This window comes from Podarcis erhardii (assembly GCF_964252035.2).
Source record: "Podarcis erhardii genome assembly, chromosome: 13".
In the NCBI taxonomy this organism is placed as follows: Eukaryota; Metazoa; Chordata; class Lepidosauria; order Squamata; family Lacertidae; genus Podarcis; species Podarcis erhardii.
Window position 1 is genome coordinate 14,724,757 of NC_138502.1, and position 18,690 is coordinate 14,743,446.

The window sequence follows — 18,690 nt, forward strand, 5'->3', positions numbered from 1 at the left end:
GTCGCCTATAAACATCACGTGCGTTCGTCTTTGCAGGGTTAATTTCCGCTCTCGCTGGTGATTGGACAATCCTTGCCGGTTCTTCTTCCTGTTGGCTGGTGGGCTCTTTAAGCACGCCTCTCCCCCGCCCTTTCCTACAAATACCTTAGCCAGCTCTGTCCCGATTGGTTGAGCTTCGCCGGCCTCCCGGCTAAGAAAACGGATTTCTGGTTTTGGTCTGTGTCTCTGATTGGCAAGTACTTCCCCGCCCTTCCTCATTTTGATCGACATCTCCTACTTCCCTTTAAGGATTGGCTGCGCACCATAGCCCGCTCTATTCGATTGGTTTGCCCTTCGAGGAGCCCCGCCCTCATCTCCAGTCCCTCCCCACCCCTTTCTGTTCCACTTGTGCTCCATTTCAGTGATTGGCTAAAGTCGTTTTCCTCCTTGGCTCTCATTGGCTGAACTCCGGCCTAGGCTGTCTGGAGATGCGCGCGCAGCCTGGGGTGGTTGCCTCTCCTACTGCTGCTGCTACTACCAGGGCAGGGGGGAGCGCGAGGCTCTGTGCTTCCTCCTTCTCCTTCCCCACCCTCCCTTTACCACATCTCAGGCTTTGGCTGGGTGACTAGGCCGCATTCCCCCCCCTGTTGGGGGGGAGGGGGCCATTGTTGTTATGGAGACTGGTTCTGGGGACCCCCCATCACCCCCACCGAGGTATAATGCTCCTCACTCAGTGCTCCATGCCCTCAAGAAGGTGAGCCCGGCTCCTGGGGCTGTAGGGGTGCCTGCAGACAACATGACAGCTTCGCCCCTGGCAACAGACAATGCAGTAACAATGGAAGCCGTGGAAGCAGACTTGCCAACCAGCGCTATAACAGCAGCACCTTGCATTCCTACAGAAGCAACTTTAACCAAGATCACCGTAGAGATGTCTCTCATGGCTGTGGCCAACGATAACGGAACCATGGCCTTTCCTGCACAGGTGGCATCGGATGCCGTAGCTACGGACGTAATTCCGGTGGGCGACAAATCTTCCGCAGAGACGGTACCTGTGACCAATTCGGTGGATCCTGTGCCAGCCGTGGCAACAGTAAATGGAATGTCTGTAACATCGTCTGATGATGTTGGGATGGTGTCGCCAGCTGTGGCTTTGCCTAAAGAGACCATGGTGAAATCTCTCCCAGTTCCACCAGAATCGCCCACAGTGGTAGTGGTAGCGCCTAGCCCCGTGACGCCTCCCGAGAAGACTCCACCAACCACCCCAGAGGGCTTGGCGCCTCACGATCTCTCCACTCCACAACCGCCCCAGGACATGGGTTCCCAGTCCAGTCTCGGAACCCCGGCACCCAGGGCTCCTCCAGCTCCTGACACATTGAGCTACTTGGATTCTGTCAGCCTCATGTCAGGCACCATGGAGTCACTGCCCGGCTCTGGATTCCTTGATGATGCTAGCTCCCTGGGTTCAGATTCTGAGATCAATGGATTGGCATACCGCAGGACCGACAAATATGGCTTCCTAGGGGGCAGCCAATATGTTGGTTCAGTGTAAGTATTGGCACCAAGGTGATGAGTTTCCCATGCTGCGGGGAAGGGAGGTAGGGGAGATGTTAGTCTTTTATACAGGACAAACAAGTTCAGCAAGATATCCAGTGATGACCACAATTCCAACTCTGGCTAGGGTGCTGGGAAAAGAATATATGATGTTCTTCCCCTAGGGGGCGCAAGCTGTCATCTTGGAAAAGTTGGGTTATGGGAAGAATCCTAGGGATGAGAGGGATCCTTGCCCAGATTGGTACCCTGACAGCATAAGTATAACCTAAGGCATCGCCCACAGATGCTCGTCCATCAGACTTTGTGAATGGTATCTCGCTAGTTTGGGGAGTGCTTGCTCTAATCTTTGACTTTTGGCGAATATGAGATTTTGGTTTTATTGGTTGACGTTTGGAACAGAATGTGCAGTCATTCCTCTTTAAGAAAAATCCTTATTTCCCCCCTCTAAACCTACTTCATCATCCTGTGCTTGGCATACAGCAAAGGAACAAAAAGCACTTGAGTTTTTGAAAAGAGGTGAAATACATTGATTCTCCTCTAGGCAGGAGGACAGTGTGGAGTTCTGAGGCTTCCTGATGCTCTGTAAAACAGTTGTATGAATTGGGGTGGGTAGGCTGCTGATCATGACTGTTTTGGAGCCGCCTTAATTGTCTTCCTAAACCCTAGAGCTATCTCTTCAGCATGATCCTTCAATTAGATCAAGTGACTCATTTCTCCATCCAAATATGACTTGGGATTTAATCTCTGCCCTTTCCACCATAACTCTGTTTTTTCTCTTCAGCTTGGATGCTGCCCTCATTGGCCTGAAATTCAAACCATCTCTCTGGATGTGTGGTTTCACTGGAAGGATGCTACATGCTCTTTTGTATTGTGACTGACCACCTTTCTTTCATTCATGCCAGTCAGTCTTTGTCCCAAACACAGGAAGTGTTGTTGTAACATTAGTCTCAGTAGTGAGAATTCAGACCATCACGTCTATTATATTTCAGTTGTGTATTACTCTATATCCCCCAAATCCTTGGTTTGCCTCTTACTCCAGCTGCCATTGCCTCTTAAATGGCCATTCCATGCATTTGTGGTGTGGTGGGAGACAAAGTTGCTCAGGGAATTCACTGTCCCAGGATGTGAGCAGGTCAAAGGTTAGACATTTTCATATAGGATCTCTACATCTGTAGTTGCTAACTATAGCCAAAGGAAACAATCACCTGCTCACTTGTCAGTCTTCTAACAGCTAGGAAGGAATGAGATGATGAATTGACTGATTACTGCCCTGTTGCTTTCTGGCAGTGTTAGAAATTAGGCACCAGGCATGTTTTGCAACTGACTTGGGCCCAGTTGCGACCACATGGAGATCTTCGGATGCCAAATTGGCGACTGACATCTCCATCTGGCTGGCCCCTCCACCTTTCTTAAGCAGGTAAGCAGAACAGCTTCTTTATTTCATTTATATCTTGCCTTTTTCTCCAAGGAGTACATGGTTCACTCACCTCCTCAGTCAACCCCTATAACAACCCTGTGAGGTAAGTTAAGAGGCTGTGACTGGCCTAGGTCACCTAGTAAGCTTCATGACTGAGTGGGGTTTTGAACCCTGGTCTCCCAGGTCCTAGCCCAACACTCTTAACCACTACACTGCACTGGCTTCCGAGAGTACTACTGCGATTGGGCAGCTATATAAATTAAATAGGTAAATAAACATGGGGAAAGCAAAATGTCACTTAGAGAAGGATATGAAATATTTCCCCTGAAGCTTGAATTTATTTTATTCTGTATTGTTTTATTTGATGTTTTAATGTGCCGTAAACCACTTTGAGATTTTCTCTTTAAAATATAAAGTGGTATAGAAATGAAATTAATAATAATACTAATAAACTTATTTTGGGGGGTGGGTGGGAATGGTGCCTAGACATACCATTGTGGCAACTGCAACCCAGGTTTAAGATGCCATTTGGCAATTAGCTTATATATCTGAGTTTCTAACACCGCTTCCTTGCTCCTCCTGGAGATGAGATGCAGGAATGGATGGACCACATTCAACTTGCCCTGTGTGCTTTTAATTGTTTTCAGGCTCTCAATAAAGTGTATACAGCTGTGGCTGTTGAAGAGATATTCTGTGAAGAGTGCTTGGCTTTTGTTTCCTTATTTTGAAGAGCACCATTCCCCCAGTCCTCAGTTACAAGCAGCTTCTTCTAAAAGCAGTTTGTCATCTACATGGGGCGAGGAAAGAAAGTGAATTAGTGCTCAGGTGATTTGTGCAGCGTGGACTGACCAATATGCTGTTGCTATTGAAGAGCTTTTGAGCCGTTATCTATTGGAAGGTGTTTCCCCTCTTCCTCTCCATGCCAGTGTATCACTCTACCCAGACTTGCTGCCTGTTCTGGCCCTGAAAAGCTGGGAGATTCTGGGTGGGTTCAAAAGCTGACCTTTCAGGACCTGTAACTGTACAGCGGCAGTTGCCTGTGGCCTTCAGTCATGCAGTTAAGCACACTGGAAGTTTGTCTCACTACCCTGGATTCCTGAGCATAGTAACGCCAAGTGCCACTGACTGATGGATGTCTAGGGAGGTCTTTTAGCTCAAAGACTTACCTAGCCCCCTAATCAGGTGCCACTAAAGGGTGTGGAGGAGGGAGCATTGCCTCGCCCCGGTTGCCCTGGTTTCACATGGGAGTGTGGAATAGTGTGTATGGCATGTGGAACATTGTGTATGTGTGTATTTAGAAAGTGACGTACCTGTAAACAGCCACTAACACAGGATTTGGCAGCCACCCCTAATCCTAAGAATTTTAGTTTTCTTTTAAAGAGAAAGGAAGTATGCTGAGCTCATGTTTGATGAGGAAAACCTCATCGGAGGCCAGGCCTCTTTTCCCCCGCTAGTTTTCAACATGATATTAGACTTCCCACAAGCATCTGTTTGGCCACTATGAGAATAGGACGCTGAATTAGAGGAGCCTTTGGCCAGATCCTTTTTTACATAGCACCTAAGGCCCTTTGTTTCCAATAGCTGGCTGGTCAAATACCCCCAGAGGGCAAGGTGGTGCTGATAGCTTTCTCCGTATTGTTTGTCTCTAGCAATTGGAAGTATTCACTTTCTGAAAATGGGGGTGGGGCTTGGGGAGGTTCTGTTGTAAGCTGTCTAATCGCTGGAATTTTCAGCAATGTGTTGGATCCATTTTTAAAGTCTTCTTACAAGATGCAAGGATGTGGCAGGAAGAAACAGTTCCCAGTTTTGCCCACAAGAAAAGTTAGATGCAAATTAAATATGAAAACTAGTTTATGCTGGCAGTCCTAATTTGCAGGATTGATTTCAGTTGTGGAATGCCCTTTTTAGCTGATAGTTCTGACAAGTGCAAATTCCTAGTGGTTTTGCAGTCTGCTGACCGTCAGCTTGTTTGTCTGCAGAATATGAGTTAGTAACGAGGCATGTCTGTGTGAAGGATTAGTGGGGTGTTGTTTTGTTTCAGCTGGCGAATGCATGTAGGTGGCAGCAGCCTGGGGGGTTGCTTTCTTTGCTTGGCGAGTGTGGGACCAATTGCCTGAAGTTTCTCTTATTGGATGCGGATAAGCTGCTGTTCCTGCTCAGCCATCTGTACCACCTTCTGTCATCTTTTGGCCGATGCTGGAACCTGTAAGGAAAGCCAGTTATTGAGGAAGAACGATTGACAAAGTAAACAGTAGTCAATAGAAAGAGAACTGTGGGTATCGGCAGCCAACAGGGTTAGAGCAGAAAAAATTGGAACCTGAGATATTGGGAGCTGAGCCGAGCCTGTATTCAGGATTTGTTGTTTTGTGTTTGGTTTTCTTCCCTGCCTTATCCACATTGGTTAAAATATATCTCTTTTGATTTGTCTTAGGTTATGAAATGCAGGTTCCTCTAGCGAATTTTGGGGCGAAGTAGAGCTTTTGACTCATGGCTTGAGTACTGGGTGTGTAGGCAGCTCTGGTTCAAACTGCTGCTCAGCCACAACACTCCCCTGGGTGACCTTGAACAAGTCACTCACACAATTGTTGTGAAGATCAAATAAACCCCACATGTGCTGCTCTAAGTTCCATGGAAGGAAGACCAGGATAGAAATGGGGCATAGGGGTGCTGGCTAAGCCCAGGGCTGCACCCACCCCGATGCGCTGTAGGAAGTGAGTGGAGATCCCTGGTTTCTCTATTCGTGGGCTAAAGCCTTATAGTGCTGGAGGCCTGTAGGTTGCCTTGCAGAGAAGTGGAGCCCCACAAAAGCACCAGCCACTGGTTTCCTCCAATGGGTGTGGCCGTGGGAGAAAACTGCTGTTCCTTCTCCACCAAACTCCTTCCCTGGCTTTTTTCAATTAAGCAGCCCCACCACTTCCTGTTTGGCAAACCACACTTCCTGTTTCTTGCTGGGTTCTGTTAAAGGGAGCCCTGCCCAGATCCTTCTGTATGTTCGCCTTCCCTAAGGCCTCTTGACTGAAACTGATGCGGGGTAAGGGGTGGAAGCAAGTGAAATTAGGCACCTCACTCTTCTCGCCCCCCCCCCATAAAAGGACAAGCTTGAGTTGTCTTTTTTTCTTTCTTTCTTTATTTTGTGTGTTTATATTTTGAAAATGTATTTTAAAAAAAGAGGACAAGCTTGAATTGCCTGTTAACTGTGAATCACATCACGACTAGCTGAAGGGCTTCTTACTTTCATTCATGCTTATCGGAGTTATCCCCGGATACTCTTTGAAGTTTTCTTTTGTGGGGGAGGAGCGAGGAAAGCTGAATACATTGTGAATCTTGCATGTGCTTGTAGTCATGTAGTACACAGTTGGTGAACCCGGAGGCAGGAATAGATAGTGGGAAACCACAGACACTCTGACTGGAACCTTACCCTGTAACATTTTCTCAGGTTACGCTCCATTTCTCAATGCCCTCCCACAATCTCCTTGGTGGCCACAAACCAAGAGCAATGAGTTTGACGGAAGGAAAGCTCAGTCTAGGATTTTCCCATGTGTTGAGTAGAAATTACAAAGATGGTATGTTCAGGGTAGCAAGTAGAGGGTGGCTGGCTCAGAAAGTGTTTGTTACCTGCCTGGGGGGCTTGTCCTGCCAATCCCTTTTCCTAGAAGGGTCTGGAAGAGGGGGACTCGCAGGGACCATCAAGCTGGGGAACAAGAGGAGGACACTGGGCTGGAGGAGTTTGGTGCTTTCCCAGGGGTCCCACGTCCCCAGTGCAGCTGCATAATCTGCATTTTTCAAAAAAGGAATTTGTAGTTGTGTCCTTTTGAAAGTTCAGAAGCTGGCCTAGAGGCTGAGGGTACCAGTATATTGCATAGCCCTTTAGCTCTTTCCATGAATGTTGTGTACTTCTTGCAAAATGAGCATAATAGGCATGTATGAAACTCACTTGGCACTGAGTAGAACTGACAACCTTTTTCTCCTTAGCTCAGTATCTGCTTCCTTATCCTTTCTTCTTCTTCTTTCCCTGCAGTGAAAGTGCCATCCCAGTAGACGTGGCCAGGCAGAGGGAACTCAAATGGCTGGACATGTTTTCCCACTGGGACAAATGGCTGTCACGCAGATTCCAAAAGGTAAGCAGGGATCAGCTTCTGAGTACCACCTTCCCGACTGTGTAGAGGGAAGGACTCCAGCTGGGATCTGAGCTTCCCTTTCTTACTGAATTTATTAATTCCTCCATCTCATTTGCAGGTGAAATTGCGCTGCCGGAAGGGGATCCCCTCTTCTCTCCGTGCCAAAGCATGGCAACTTCTCTCAAACAGCAAGGAGCTTCTGGATCAAAATCCAGGGAAATTTGAGGTATTTCCAAATACCTTGTCTTGGCTGCTATGCTGATGGGAGGGTGACGTCAGGCTCTCTGTTGGGAAAAGAAGAGAGAACAAGTTTTCAGCCTTTCTCCCTCTCCATTTTGTTTTGTTTTGTTTCTTGTCTGCTTTTTTCTTAGGAATTGGAACGCCAGCCTGGAGATCCCAAATGGCTAGATGTGATTGAAAAAGACCTGCACAGGCAATTCCCTTTCCACGAGATGTTTGCAGCTCGGGGAGGCCACGGGTGAGAGAACGGAAGACGGGTGGCAGGGAATGGTTTTGCTACATTGGCCAAAATGAGTGTCATCTAGGTTTGGGAGGTCTCCATGCTTCTCTTGTGCACCTCTGACTCTTAGGATTGCGCTTCCACCCCGTGAACTTGAACAATTTGCCCTCTAAGGAGCCTTAGAGGTGTTGCTTTATCCCTTCCTCTCCAGCTCCCTGTGCTGGGTGCGGATGATGGGAGTTGTAGCCCACCAGGTTGGGAAAGACTGTCAGCACTCACTCAGGTTCCAGCATTCTTCCTTCTCCTGCATCCCTTCCATCTCCCACCCGAAGTAGCACAGCCCATTGGTAGTCAGACACTCAGGACTTCCACCTCTCTTTTGCCTGTCCCAGGAGCATTACAGCCTGTGCTTTGGAAACCTTGAGCCTCCATTGGAGGCCCAGCCTTTATTTGCGGCCTAGTCTTGGGTTAGCAGTGGCACTGCCTGGAGGCCAAAGACCTACGTCACACCTTCCAACCCTTCCCTGAGCCTACTGGGTCCCATTTTGAATCTGATGCCCCTTCAAGGCTAGGAGAGGGGTTCTGGATCCCTGGTCCTCACCCTTCTCTTCCGTCACAGGCAGCAGGACCTCTACCGCATTCTGAAGGCCTACACCATCTACCGGCCAGAAGAAGGCTACTGCCAGGCACAGGCACCAGTGGCCGCGGTTTTGCTGATGCATATGCCTGCAGAGGTGAGGAGCTCCTTCATGACATTGTGTGGCAGAGGGAGGGACAGCGGACACCTTGATAATGTGGGTTCTCTGAAAAAAGAAAAGAATGGGATGTGGTGGATGAGGTTTGGGAGGAGCTGAAGTTTGTATATGCTGAGAAGAATCATCAGCAGGAAAAGTGGGAGGGTGGAGAGCATCCTGACTCCAAAACTCTTGGGATCTTGGTGTTGGTAATGAGAGGGTCTTTTACACCAGGCCTACAAAGTGGTTCCTTCTCTGCTAGAAACTGTTCTTTGTGCTGCTGAAGCAGTGGGCAGGGGGAGCCGGCACCTTGCTCTATGCTCTCAGAGACACCTAAGAAGAGCCCTGCTGGGTCAGACCAGAGGCTCGTCTAGCCCAGCGTGCTGTTCTCAGCTACAGCCTTTTTTCTATATGACACTGAGCATGTGCAGTGGGTTTGTTTTTTAAATTGATTATTACATTCACATCCCTTCTTTTCCCCCAAGGAGCTCAGGCTGATGGGCAGGCTTCCCCCCACTCCTCGTTTTATCCTCACAACAAGTAGGCTAGTAGGCCGAGAGCTGATGACTGCCAGGCCGAGGTCACCCGGCTGAGTAGGGATTTGAACCCTGGTCTCCCAGGTCCTTGCGCAGCATTTTAATCACCAAACCAAACAGATGTCTCAGAGCCTCCAAACTCAAACTCTAGTCTTGCAACAATCTTTATGACTGCGTATGGGCCCTCAAGACATGTCTACCAGGAGATAAGAGTCTGTTGGGCACTCTCTCCTCAACCCTCTCTCTCTCTCTCTCTGGCAACCTGCCACTTTTCAGCCCTGTTCCTTAGTCTCACGCCAGTTCTCAACACCCTTACCTGCAAACATTGCCCAACGTAGAACTATAGCCATGGTATTTCAGCAGAATTTATAAGGCCCACAGCAATCCATCGGTGGTGCCATGACTCCAGTGGAAGTCAAGGGCTGTAGCTCAGCAGCTGAGCATCTGCTTTGCATGCAGAAGGTCACAGGTTCAATCCTTGACTCCTCAAGGTAGGCCTGGGAAATATTCCCTTCCTGCAGCCATGAAGAGCCACTGCCAGTCAGCATAGATAATGCTATGCTAGATAGACCAATGTAATAATGCAACTTCCTTTGTTCTTCTTTTTGGACGTTGGTTGCTTGTGTGCCAACTGCACAGCACTGCAAAGGAAATATGGCAGCCAGAACAGAGGAGGTAACTCTCTGGGCTGTCCTTCCTGAATGCACTAGTAGGGGTTTATTGCATGCAATTGGGCAGTGAACTAGTGGAAGGACTGCCTTAGCCTGGAGGGTATGACTGCCCAGATTATCAGTGTTGAGAGTTTCTGTTTCTCTGTCTCTTCAGCAAGCTTTCTGGTGCCTGGTGCAAATCTGTGAGAAATACCTCCCTGGCTATTACAGCGCTGGACTGGTGAGTACGGCTGTGGTCCTGTGAGGAAGGGCAGTAGGCCCCGGGCATTTCCACAGGGCTTCTTTATGGGGAAATGTCTTCTGCACTCTTCAAAAAAACACTCTAATGAATAGACGTTTCCTCCCACTACTACTTCATTGGAATATCTATGCTTAGCAGTGTCCTGCAAGAACTGCACGGTATCTTCCTGTGTTCTGCTTTTCTGGAGAGGAATGAGACTTGCCCTCCTGGGAAAGGACGGGAGGCTTGTAGTCTGGTAACATGCAGCAGCAGCAGCAGCAACACACATAATTATACACCTGGCTGCTCTTTCCTCACTTTCATTTCTCTGTTAGGGCCAGTTATCGGACTAGCTTTTTAAAGGGTTTGTTTTCCAACCTGTTTCACTTCTCCCTTCATCCTCCCTCCAGTCAGACCTGGAAACTTGCCCTCCCACCCCCTGCCACCACGGATGACTGGTCCGGAGAGTGAGCTGGCCTTGGGCTCAAGTTGCCGACTTCTTCTTTTCCCAGATGAATTATAATTATAACTGGGCAGTGAGTGCCGTTTTAGAAGAGGCGTTCCCTTCACTGGTGGAAATACGACTTCTGTGATCTTGCCTGTCGTGATGTGTCCATCCTCTCGAAACAAAGGAAAGATGCCCTTTCCCCTTTGGAACTGTTTTTTTAATTTTTTATTCAGCTGCATATATATGCAGGCATGGTTGCTTTTTTAAAATGTGTGCAATTAAGCGACACATTTCTTTAAACCAGGTGGCTGCTTAAAAGTGGGCCCACAGTGGAAAAAATATCAGGGTAAAAGAGAGTTAAAAGTGAATTAAATCAAGCCAACCTTTCATATGAACAACAGAGCTAAAGAGAGGAATCAGTGGCTAACTGTATCTACGTTAACCCATCCCACTAGAGCAGGGCTGACTAACCCCAGGTGCTCTAGCTTCTCCCATCTCTCCTGACCGTCGGCCATGTTGACTGGTGCTGATGGGAACTGGATCTCCAACAGCATCTGGGGGGCCAAAGATTCCCCATCCCTGTTTTATATGGACAGAGACTGTGCCTTTAAGCAACTGCCAAGCAGGCAAAAATCAACAGGCTTGGTGGTACAACACCTTCTCTCCCAGGTACAATCCCCTGGTATCTCCAGGTGGGGCTGGGAGGGACCCCTGCTTGAATCCTGGCAACTTACTGTAGGCAGTACTAAGCCAGATGGGCTCACGTAAAGGCAGCTTCCTATGTTCTTTTCATGTTGGAGAAGCTTTATTTCTGCCATTAGTCACAGAACCATTATCCATTAAAAATATGGCAATTCTTCTAGCTCCATGCAGCCTTAAGCTGTGGTCCGTGGGACCACTTCAGGCCTGCCTAGTTACTGTCTCTGACTTTCCTGTCCCTCTGTATTTCTCTGTTGCTCTCAGAACTGACAACTACTTTCAGGGTCTGAAATCAGGCTTCTCAAGCTGCTTTTCAGCTTCTTTGTTCTCCCATGTGTGTTGAATCAAAGGCGAACTGTTCCAGAAGCTCTGCAGACATCATCTTGGTAGTCAAGATAATCCTGCAAATAATTGGTAGTTGTTGTAGCAGCAGTGAGCTCATATACGTATATATTCATTTGCTTTGATACAGGCTAATTGGCTTCATTATCTGTGGGCTTGGGGTTCTGGGCTCTGAGCCCAGAAAGGGGAACTGTCTGTGAGATTTTGGTATTTGCCATGATGGAGACACGATGGGAAGTCATGGCCAGAGTGACAAATGCTGCTTTGTGTATAAAGGTTGTATAAACCTTTGCTTGGGTGTGGACAAGCCATCTCCTTCCTGCCGTGTCTGCATCTGTAAAGGCTGGGAGACCTGACTAGCTGATTTACTGAAGTCTACACCTTTTAATAAAGCACTCTGGGATCTTTTACATCCTTCTTTGGTATTCCTCAGGGTGGATTTGATTTAAGTCAAATCGATTTATAGCACGATTTAAATCACTAGTCAGTAAGATTTGATTTAAATCTCTAGTTAGTAAGACTTGATTTAAATCATATTTTTTTTACAGAAAGACTCATTCTTGCTGGTATGATCTTAATATTTACAACCAGATGAAGGTTTCATTTTTGGAATAATAAATTTTCAGAGTAGTTTTTACAGTTATATCAAAAATTACTGATTTGGTTATACTATTAGAAATACGTTGACAGATAATTATGAAATTATTGTGAGGTTTAATAAATTAACTGTTTATATTTGGACAACCTTTCTGCTGCACTTTATTAGAAGAAGAAAATCATTTCCTTAATAACAATTTAAACATTTTTTTTAACTAAACAATAACATTATAGCATAAGTATCCATGTTTGTTAACTGATGTGGTTAAACGGTTTTTTTAAAAAAACCACACACCTTAGACTGAGTTTTAGCACGCATGAAAAACTTAAAACAAATCCTTATTGCCTGATGAATAGCCTTTGGACTCTAATGTAACTTAAATAGAAAACTATCTTTAGAAAGATTTTTCCTCCAAAAGCAATTAATTTTAAAAATCCAATTTAAATAAATTTAAATTTAAAAAATCCAATTTAAATTAAAAAAACCCCCATGATTTTCAATTATTTTTATCCACCTTGATATTCCTGCACCCAGCCACTCCCACAGGCCGTCCTTTGGGCTGGTACAGCAAGATACAGTTAAAAGGAGAAAGGTGAAAGTAGTGGGGAGGGGAAATACAGGGTTGGTGATTCCCCTTCCTCCCAGTGCTCCTCTCATCCCGGAGGTTTCTTGTGCTTCCTGCGCAGGAGGCGATTCAGCTGGACGGGGAGATCTTCTTTGCCCTGCTGCGGCGAGCGTCTCCCATTGCCTACCGCCACCTGAAAAGGTACAAGGTCGACCCCATCTTGTACATGACGGAGTGGTTCATGTGCATCTTCTCCCGGACCTTGCCCTGGTGCTCTGTGCTGCGCGTCTGGGACATGTTCTTCTGTGAAGGTGAGGCTCCTTCCTTGGTCCCCACCCGCTTTCTCTCTGCCAGACCTTGGGTGACTTGATTACGTAGTGTCTGCATCCCACCCCCCTTACGCCGACCCAGTCAGGAGGGAAAGATACAAGAACAACGGCACTTTCTGCTATAAATTGGATTCTCTCCTTTGGCTTTTCTTTTGCACTTCCTTTCCATCACTGAACTCCTGAGCCCTTGCTTACTTGGTTGTTACAAACGCCACTTGTGTAGTCTCCTTTTTTAAAACGCTTATCACCGTCTCGCAGGGGATTCCTGGCCTTGTACAACAGGCATCCTCAAACGGGGCCCTCCAGATGTTTTGGGACTACAACTCCCATCATCCCTAGCTAACAGGACCAGTGGTCAGGGATGATGGGAATTGTAGTCCCAAAGCATCTGGAGGGCCGCGTTTGGGAGTGCATGTCATACGATGTGTCATGCTCCTTCCTCCCCTCCCCACACCCCCAACCCCTGAGTGATTCTTCTCTCCCACTTGCAGGGGTGAAGATAATCTTCCGTGTGGGCCTAGTGCTGCTCCGGAACACGCTGGGCTCAGTAGACAAGCTGCGCTCCTGCCAAGGCATGTACGAGACGATGGAGAAACTCAGGAACCTGCCTGTTGATACCATGCAAGAGAACTTCCTTGTCCAGGAGGTGAGAAACAGGTCGTAAGGGCAGAGTTCTAAGCGGAGAACAAGGAGCCTTGGATTCTGCACCAAGGATGAGTTACTGCATGATCTCCATCAGGCAGAAAGCCAGTTGGGAAAGTAGTCAGGATGCACAGGGCAGGGGAAGGCAGAAGGCAGATTGGGGTCAATTGTTTGATTTCTAAATGATCTGCAAATCTGCCCTCCTCTGGTGTAGAGAATGCAAATTATCAAAGGGATATCAGATTTAAAGAAGGGACGATCCTCAGTGTCCATATTTATTCAAATAAACATGAACTGAAGATACAAATGCACTCAAAATCCTAAAGTAAGATAATTGAGGAAGGGAGCTTAAATGAGCTAATAAAAGTAGACTGTCTCCAGATTTGGTGGAAAGTGCTTTAAGAAATCTGCTAATCACATGCTTCCAGTGACAAATTACATGGAGTTCAGGTATTTGGGAGGGTGGGAAGGCTGCTTCTCCCTCAACTTTTAAAATTTTATTTTTTTTCATACAACCAAAATCTGCCTGAGCAGGCTGTGAGTTGGGAGTGGAGGAAGGGCAAACGGGGAGGTTCTGCCTAACCCTTCCCCTTCATGTTTGTCAGTATCTAATCGCCCTCCACCAGGCCCTTTTTTGCCTGCACGTGGGTAAAGTCCCGGATCCTGGTATTCCCCCAAATGCAGATTATAAGGTGGCATGGCGGAAGTTGATTGGACCATAACGGAAAAGGTTAAGCAGTCTTCCTCTGCTTGCCCAGGCTGATTTGAAAGAGAGAGAGAGAGAAACCACAGAGGGAAGCAACCAGGAACTCCACATGGCAAGTGGTTTCCATTGTAGCTGTGACGTAGCCTTGCCCAGGCCCTGCCTTTGTTACACATACGAGGGGGCTGCTGAGACCGGGGTGGAAGTGTGGCGGACATTGGTGAAAGATGCCACGTGGCTATTCCTCTTGCGCTTTCTTTTGTCTGTCCCCCATCCCCCCCTTGCCCAGGTGATTAACCTCCCGGTGACGGAAGCCCTTGTGGAGCGGGAGAACGCCACGCAGCTGAAGAAATGGCGGGAGACGCGGGGAGAGCTCCAGTACAAGCCCTCCCGCCGGTTGCATGGCTCGCGGGCCATCCATGAGGAAAGCCACCGCACGAACCCGCCCTTGAGCGCCAGCGCCAGCCTTTTGAGCCTCACCGGCCTGCGGCAGAGGGTTGCCATTGGCAGTACCGGTGGCCCCTCCTTCTCCCCAGCGCACACGGTGGGCTCCTTGGCCGTGTCAGCTGTCCCCACTCCGGCTCCCCCCGCCGCCCAGAGCCAGGTGGTGGTGTCCGAAGGCCTCCACCCGGCTTTGCCGTCCCCGACCGGGAACAACATGCCGCTCGGAGGGCCCCCCAGGAAAGCGGGGGGAAGCAGCAAGGAGGAGAGGCGGAAAGAGAAGGAGCGCGAGAGGCAGGAGAAGCTGGAGAAGGAGCGGCAGAAGCAGGAGAAGGAGCGCGAGCGGAAGCTGCAGAAGGAGCGGGAGAAGCAGGAGAAGGAGCGGGAGAAGAAGCAGCAGAGGGAGCGAGCCAAAGAGGAGGCCAAGCTAAAGAAGGAGAGGAAGTTGTCGCTGAGGAAAAAGGAACCCAAGTCAGCCCCTCCGCCGCCCGCTGAGGAGGGGAAGGAGGGGGGAACCTCAGGGGCGTCCGTGGTACAAAGCACACACTTTTGAGTAGGGCTGGGGGGCCACACGGGCCCCGACGACTCCCTCCCGTCAGCCAAGGACCAAGGTGGTGGCTGCCACCCAGAGACTTGTTGTGGTAGGGGGACCCAGAGGGCAGGAGGAGCTGTGCCAAGGCGAGGGATAGCTGCCATGCACTGAACCACACAACTTAGGGCCGCGGTTGGGTAGTGGAATATTTAACGGAGGTCCATGTTTTTACCTCCCTTTGCGTGCCTGAGGTGGATGTGGCTCCCTTCCCCCTCCCCTTCCCCTCTCGTTAATGAATAGGGCCAAAACAAGATGGCGGCTGTGCTCTGCGTGGCTACGGAAAATGGCTGCCCGCTGCTGTTTTTGTCACAACCGACAGGAGCAGCTGCATCACTCCGCTCCCCTACCAAAAGGTTGGGAATCTTAACCGAGGAGGTAACCATATTATTATTAATAATAATAACTCCTGACATCCCAATTTCAAGTACTGTATATAGAATCCTCTCTCCTTAAAGCTATTTAACCACTCCAGGCTTACAAAACCACTTCCAGAGAGGCTGGTTTCGAGAACAAGGTATTGTCTTCCCGCCAATATATTAACAAATGTTTCTTCCATTGTGGGTTGGCCCTCATAACATTGCTATATATATATATATATATTTCCCTCGGCTCCACCCCAGACTTGACTGTCTCCCATATAAGAAATCCCTCCTTCCTTTGGCTACCTGGCCCCATGCATGGTTACCCACAGGCTACGATAGTTGCCTTATTTGCTGGCGGTGTCTCTGTTCTTTGAAAGCTGCATGGCAGGCTGAAATTTAATCATGGTGGCTTTAGCCAACATGGGCCTGCAGCAAAGAGGAAAGCTGAGCCTGTTGGATTGCTCCCTCACATACCGTGAACTGAGACAGGAAGCCTTTCTGTGAATGCGAGTCTGAGTGTGTGTATGTGTACGTGTATTGGGGTGGGGAGCTGGCTACCCTGCTACCCAGAAACTCAGCCATTTGGCTGCTCCTATGCAAAGATTTCTTAGCAGTGGTCAGGAAAAAAAAAAGTTGGTGCCTATATGTGTCTGTTGAGATTTCTTGAGCAGAAAGGAGAAAAGAGATTGGAGATTCCCCCTTCCCCCTTTGGTGATATGCACTTGAGAAAGGTTTTTGCTCTTCAGCAATTTCTTGTCCTTCAGTATTTACCTTCTGGCACAAACATTTCCATTTGCTGCCTCCAGACAGTGAGGGAAGCAGCCAGGTTTCTAGGGAGCTTCTGCCAACAAGTGGGGCGGGGGACTGTGTTGTACACTGTTCCTCTCCAAGCACCGGTACCCATATCAGTCCTTTAACAACATATTTGGAAATCTTTGCCCTTGTTTTATTAGCATACACCCAGCACCAGTCATTTGCTGGATACAAAGAACGCGTCTCCACAACACATTTAACCCAGTGGACCATTAGTTTTGACTTCTCTGGGCTCTCTTGAAGAGCCCTTTCCCAAGTTCCCAGGTGTTTGGTATGAAAACTCCCATGATCCCCAGCCCAGCATGGCAGTCAGAGGCGGTACAGTACCCTAACATTTATTGAGAGACCAGCAGCAGGAAGAAGGCTGGCCTAGGGTCAGGTAAAGGAATTGTCATTTGGGGAACAGGCTGAGAATACTTTCATATTTTGAAGCCCCACAGTCCCTTCATAAAATTCGAGGCACGGCGGTTTAAAACAGGTTTTAAAATGCTTTTAGTTGGTTAATATAGTACATGCCCCCAAGTTGCATGCTTTATTCCTCTGTCCCTCAGTGGAAAGCAAATTGGTTCCTTTAAAATACTGTAACTCGAATGATTTTTCTCGATGTGTTTTCGTTATGCAACCACAAACCCTTTTAGCGTTCCTACACACTGGCATTAGCTAGCTAGGCCTTCCTTTGACAGCAGTGCAGAATGCAGCCGGTCAGATCCTTGGCTTTTATTCCATGCAGCTTAGCAAGACCTGGGATGCTGATATCTACAGTACCTTAGCAGAGCCTGGGCGGGTCAGAATTTTAGAAATGTTGTGGGAAGAAGGGTCTCTGCAACAGGGAGAGAGAACTCTTGCTGCCTTGGAGGTCGGGCTGGGTTGGAAGTGGACTGAATGGATTTGGGCAACTTTGGACTTGTGCATCTTCATAACTCCCTGTTGCCCCTTCTGCTTTCACCTTCCGCAGCATCGCTCTCCGCCTTAGGTCACATTTTTCTGCAGTTGTGAATAGCTTGAAAATCATGAGCCTGTTTCAGAATCTCGCTTCCCAGAACACGCCTGCCCAAAATGGCAGCTTCTAGACTCCACGATCCCATCTACAAGCCAGCGAAAATGCTCCATTAGTCCATCCTCATTTCTGTATATAACTTTTCTCTATAACACATATATTATATATATGTTTCAGTATTGTAATTATGTATACAGAACCTTGAGGTTATTATTTTTTTGACCTTGTGCTCTTATTTAATGGGACAGACACTGGAAAAATTAGGAATTCATTTTCTCCCCATGCCTTTTAATTTTTTATTAGTTTTTTTTTACCACCACTGCTAATCAGGAAGAGAAGAAAATTGGAAGTTTACAGCTGACATCTCTTTAATGTCCTCCTTGTTAATAATGTCTTTCTTTTTGTTCGTGCCTCGTTCTTACTGGATTTCCCCCCCATTGCTTTGTTTAAAAATGTTAACAAAACAAAATGACAGTCCAGTTTGTCAAGCGTCTTCATTGATTTGTGATGGCTTGGGCTGTCTTCGGTGGGATTAGAGTATCTGCATCCTTGGAGTAGGGGAAAGTTTTATTTGCTGAAGGGTAGACGCAGTCTGCGGGTGCTACCTGTGAATCTGATTTAATTCCTGCCTAAACACAGAGCTTCACATTTATCTCTGTTGAAATGTCATTCTGTGAGTTTTGGCCCAGGTCTCCTTCCTATCAAGATAATCTCTGTCTTCTAAGGCATTGGTTATCTCTCACAGTTTGGTGTTATCTTCAGATTTAATGAGTACCTCCCCCCCCCCCCATTTATTGTTGAACAACACTGGGCCCAAACACAACTGTATAGCACCCAGCTTGTCATTTTGGCTCCATCTGAACTATACGTTTAAATCAGTGCCATACAGCTTTAAAGTCATGTCTTCCTCACAAAGAATTCTGGAACTTGTAGTCTGTTAAGGATGCTGAGAATTTTTAAGAGGTCCCTATTCCCCTCACAGAGCTACCATTCCCACAGTGGTTTAATGACCAACCCCTTTTCCCAGGGGACTCTGGGAATTGTAGCTCTGTGAGGGGAATAGGGGTCTTCTAACAACTCTCAATACGCTGAACAAACTACAGGATCCTTTGAGGAGAAGAGGGGACTCTTTGAAGTGATATCACCATAGTACTTAAAAGATAAGAGCAGATAGGACATTTTCTCTTTAAGGTTGACCAGGAGCCACTGATGAGCACTCCTTGGATGCAATCCCTCACTAGCTACAACTCTTATGTCATGGTAGCGCCATCTAGCCCACATTTTACTAGCTTGCCAACATGAATTCTGTAGGGGGACCTTGATCAGGGAAGAGAATCTCCAGATGTTGTTGGATTCCAGCTCTCATCAGCTCCACTTTGCACAGTCCACAGTAAGGGATGATGGGAAGATGTATTCCAGCATCAGCTGCCGGGTCAAATATTCTTTGTCCCAAAACTCTGTGACTTTTGACGT

At 47.7% G+C, this 18,690-nt stretch overlaps 1 protein-coding gene across 1 annotated transcript; it reads left to right on the plus strand.

The window, feature by feature from the left end:
- Window positions 1-476: 476 nt before the first annotated feature.
- Window positions 477-17,691, plus strand: TBC1D10B (TBC1 domain family member 10B). Its single transcript, XM_081836659.1, has 9 exons — window positions 477-1,524; window positions 6,966-7,065; window positions 7,184-7,291; window positions 7,437-7,543; window positions 8,145-8,259; window positions 9,621-9,686; window positions 12,460-12,649; window positions 13,159-13,313; window positions 14,302-17,691. Exons 1-9 carry the CDS (start codon window positions 653-655, stop codon window positions 15,004-15,006), a joined length of 2,418 nt encoding a protein of 805 aa, XP_081692785.1. The 5' UTR covers window positions 477-652; the 3' UTR covers window positions 15,007-17,691.
- Window positions 17,692-18,690: the final 999 nt, after the last annotated feature.